This window comes from Lepisosteus platostomus, chromosome 7 (genome assembly GCF_059453375.1).
Source record: "Lepisosteus platostomus isolate fLepPlt1 chromosome 7, fLepPlt1.hap1, whole genome shotgun sequence".
Lineage (NCBI taxonomy): Eukaryota > Metazoa > Chordata > Actinopteri > Semionotiformes > Lepisosteidae > Lepisosteus > Lepisosteus platostomus.
In genome coordinates this window covers 45,935,001-45,939,071 of record NC_142617.1, presented here as the reverse complement: position 1 = coordinate 45,939,071, position 4,071 = coordinate 45,935,001, and the positions used below count along the sequence as shown (strand labels likewise).

At 40.8% G+C, this 4,071-nt stretch overlaps 1 protein-coding gene across 1 annotated transcript in view; it reads left to right on the top strand.

Moving 5' to 3' along the window:
* The first annotated feature begins 2,820 nt into the window (after positions 1 to 2,820).
* mex3b (mex-3 RNA binding family member B) overlaps positions 2,821 to 4,071 on the top strand; it is a 4,148-nt gene continuing 2,897 nt past the window's right edge. Inside the window, exon 1 of the mRNA XM_088640742.1 lies at positions 2,821 to 3,440. Within this exon, the coding sequence (XP_088496868.1) occupies positions 3,212 to 3,440 (229 nt within the window). The 5' untranslated portion in view covers positions 2,821 to 3,211. The remainder of the gene's footprint in view (positions 3,441 to 4,071) is intronic.

The window sequence follows — 4,071 nt, the reverse complement described above, 5'->3', positions numbered from 1 at the left end:
TTAAAAGTAGAATAGGATGAATAAATAAATATATTTTTCGAATTGGAATAATTTGTTAATGCTTTCCTGTTATGTTATGATACTGCTGGTTTTCATCTGGGACTAGGGACTAGGAATATTAGGATTTTCAACTCATAACTGGTAGGTTGAGGTCTTAGATTTCAGATAGTGTATGACATGTCATTCAAATTTCTTCAGTCAAACCCCCAGCTACATAAATGGGTACAAATGTACATTGTCTTAGATAAAAGCAAAACCCAAATAAATAATAATGTTCATGGCAATGTCCCACAGTGAGTTTGCTGTAGTGACTTCATATTCCTTACTATCAGGAAGAGAACTATGCATGTACAATGTATGTGTAACTTTACATTTCATGTAGGGGCAAGTTATCTCTGATTTTTTTGGAATAATTTTAGATAATTTAGCGCCTATATATTTAGAGTGATCTTAGTCGTGAAGTGCAGACTGTTCTACAAATCATACAACTGTAGTTTGAGTACAGAATCTTTTGTTCCATGGTTACACATATCTGTGTCGTGAGGTTATCGATAGAATAATAGAATTAGCTCTTAAAATTGTTTTTCGGTATTAGGTTAGCAGCATTAACGGAAGTCAATCAAATATTATTTACTACGTCAACACTACACAGAACATTATTTTTTACAGTTTATGAGCAGAATACATAAAACAACCTGGAGTATGAGATATTCTTTTGGATTTGTGAAAAACTGTTAACGCGACCAACAGTCTCATAAATAGGGTAACCGTATGTATATCAATGAATAAATGCAATCCTACCCCTTCACTTCTGCTTGTAAAATGAAAATGATGTCATGGGGACAAGCGTATAGAATGTGAAATAAACGATAACTTTTAAAGAATGCACTTCCAGATGTTTTAAAATGCATACTTTGTGTGCAGGCATTAATACGATTATGTTAAAAGGGGAAGATATTAACAAAGAGGTTCCAGCCCACATTCGCAGGTTTAAAGCGGTTTATATTAGCATACCTATTGTGGTGTAGGAGTGCGGTGACAGAGAAAGTACTTTCCGTTTAAATGGATCTGAACTGAGTTGAAATTTCTTTTGTGTTGCTGAAGCTCGCTCCCATCCCCCACTCCGTTTCCCCTGCACGTCGACAAAGGGCAGATTGTCTTTAAGATGCGGCACCCCCTGGAAAATCTGCAATCAGCACGTCCTCAGGGGATATTTCTTCTTTTCCTCCAAAATCATAAGATGGCAAAGCATCAAAACTCTAACACGTTACAGGGAAAAATTAAGATACCTGATTTTAATATTTTCACAATTTACAGTAAAAGGTAGTATTTGTAAAATAAGCCTTTATCTGAATGAGATGGGAACCATCACGTTAAAATTTCGATCATACATCTGCATGGGTCGCACTGAAGATTACCTAAAGCTTGGCATATATACAGTCGTGCTGCAACCTACATATTATGTAAACATCAGACTTTCCCCCCGAATCTCCACTGAAAAACAATGACAAGAGAAGTGGTTAGGCAACTCCACGTTTAAAATGTGTTCTGCGGTTTCTGCTCATGTCTTGGTGTTCCTGAAAGATCAGATAATTTGCAAACTTTGTAGTCAGCTGTCAGTGTAAACATCCCAAGGAAATGAGCACTGTTTGAAATCCACAATTACCTGTAACTTAGCACAGGCAACTTAATCAGGCGGAACCTGGTTTTTTTTCTGGTCAGCTTGTGGGAAGCACTCTAATGCTGATATTTCGAGCTTTTCTGATTTTCTGTTATATAGACAAATCAGTGTTTCAGTTGTATTATGTATATCACACCTAAAATGCAGAATAGGAGCTCAGGCTAGGACGCTACATGTTAGGGCATGCTCTGGGTGGGATCATTAGCACCCGGCAGCTCGCTGATTTTGTATATTAATTACAGAAGACTTGTTTGGCGATAATTTGCAAAATAGTCGCAACTAGACTAGATGACACTTGTTAAAGGCTGTTTCTCGTAGTAATTCGCATGAATAAAGAAACCCAGTATAAAAATGTAAAGTGAAACTTCCAGCATCTTAAGCAGCCTCGAGAACGCGGTGAGAGGCGAATTAGCACATTTTCAGCGATTATGGATGGTTAATTGGTAGTTAAAAAGCATAACTAAAAACGTTATCAGTGTCTATAACCAACTATGAGAAAGAAAGCGCCTTGCAAATCATTAGTCGACGCTGGCTAAACATGACAATTGTACGTATTTGGCATACAACTCCTTATGTTTTATTGTCTGCGGTTCTTAGAATCGTGTTTTGTGATGTATGCATCGATACATTCAGATCTGAATACCTGCAACACAATGTTTACCTGTTATATATAGTAATTTAAGTTTATTTAGCTTATTTAGTAGCTTAAAAAGGTACGTTTAACAGAAAGGCGAAGGAGGGACAAACCGCTGGCATGATTTCTAACTCTGTCACTAGTAGAACTGCCATGTGGTGTCTGCTAAATACTTCAGATAAGAAGAGAGAGGGTTAGCGAAATAAACGAATTACAGTTTTGGATAAAGCCCGAAATGTTGTGTTGCATTAATTTGGAAATAAATCATCTTACTTTTTATGCATTCAACAAGACTACAACCCCTGTGTTGCACATTACTCCAAGACGATGGGTACAAACGAGCGTCTTTCGGATTTTATTGTTTGGTAAGACAACAAAGAGAGGAGTTTGCCTAAGAGGTCAAGCGCTCTGGCCCCACCCCCACAGCACTGTGTCCAGCCAATCAGCTGAGGCGGTGCAAATACAGGCAGCGCCGCACCGGCCCTTACCAGCCCGTGACGTCACCGGCACATATCCCCCAGTAGTGCCGTCTGGTTGCAGCAAGTCAGACAGAAAACGGAAAAGAGCGGAGAGAGCCGGGGAGGGGCTCCGTTAAGGAATATTGCCATCGCCGGCATTCCAGCAATCTAGAACTACGGTGTCCGCTTTTTGTCCGTCCCGTAGAGTTTTGTTTTTGAGGAGCCGGTTTCCGAGAGCGTGTCGATTTGGCCGGATTGCACTGATCGCTGACTGCAAAGCAAGAAACACTGATTTTGCACCGCTGGCTTGAAACCAGTCCCGTCCCCCCCTCCCCTTTCTCTCTCTCCCTTACCAGTCCTACCCTCCTTCCTTAGTTTTTTTTCCCTTTGTCTGATCTTCCTGATCCCTGGCTACAGCAGGACTGCGAAATATTAAAGATGCCTAGTTCGCTTTTTGCCGACATGGAAAGGACCGGGAGCAGTCAAGGGGACACTCTAGATGACCAAAGAGCCCTGCAATTAGCACTGGACCAGCTTTCTTTGCTCGGTTTGGACAACGATGACAGTTCCATTTACGACAACGAGCCAAGGAAAAAGAGTGTGAACATGACCGAGTGTGTCCCCGTCCCCAGCTCGGAGCATGTTGCCGAAATTGTTGGCAGACAAGGTGAGCATTCTGTCACTGTCGCCACTTTAAAAAAATTTCATTGTCTTTAAGGCTCAGGCACACACTGACATGTGGCATGACACTGCAGCTGGGAATCGAGGTTGAATCGGTTGATGAATCGTAGGCAGGAATCAGTAGCTTCTCGCCGCACTGCAACTAACCCGTCCTCAGCTCAGCAGACAAAGAGAAGTGTAGAGACAGGGGTTAGCTACTTACAGAATAGCTCCGCCGAAGACAGTGTGGCACAAAAGCCATCGAATCGGGAGATATTCTTATATCCGAATGAATAATTTTCGACCACATAATTATATGTGTAGTGGTATTTAGTAGTTGCTGGAGTGCTTTCCTAGCACAACAAAGCCCCGAACTACAAAAACATCAATCGTGTATGCTTAAAGATACAGTATGCATTTTTTTTCACTCGGGCAATTCTGTGTCTTCGGTTATCAAGTTAAAAAACCTTTAGACCTCTTTTAAAATAATATTGACGCCAGAATGTTTATTATCGGGGCTTAGACTGTAAGCTTCCTTGTTCATAGTTTTGAGCTTTTTAATAGCAAGTGTGGTAGCTGCAGTGCTTACCTGATCTCCTCCCTTTGCTATTTTTGGGATAGCAGCACATGAATTGAAT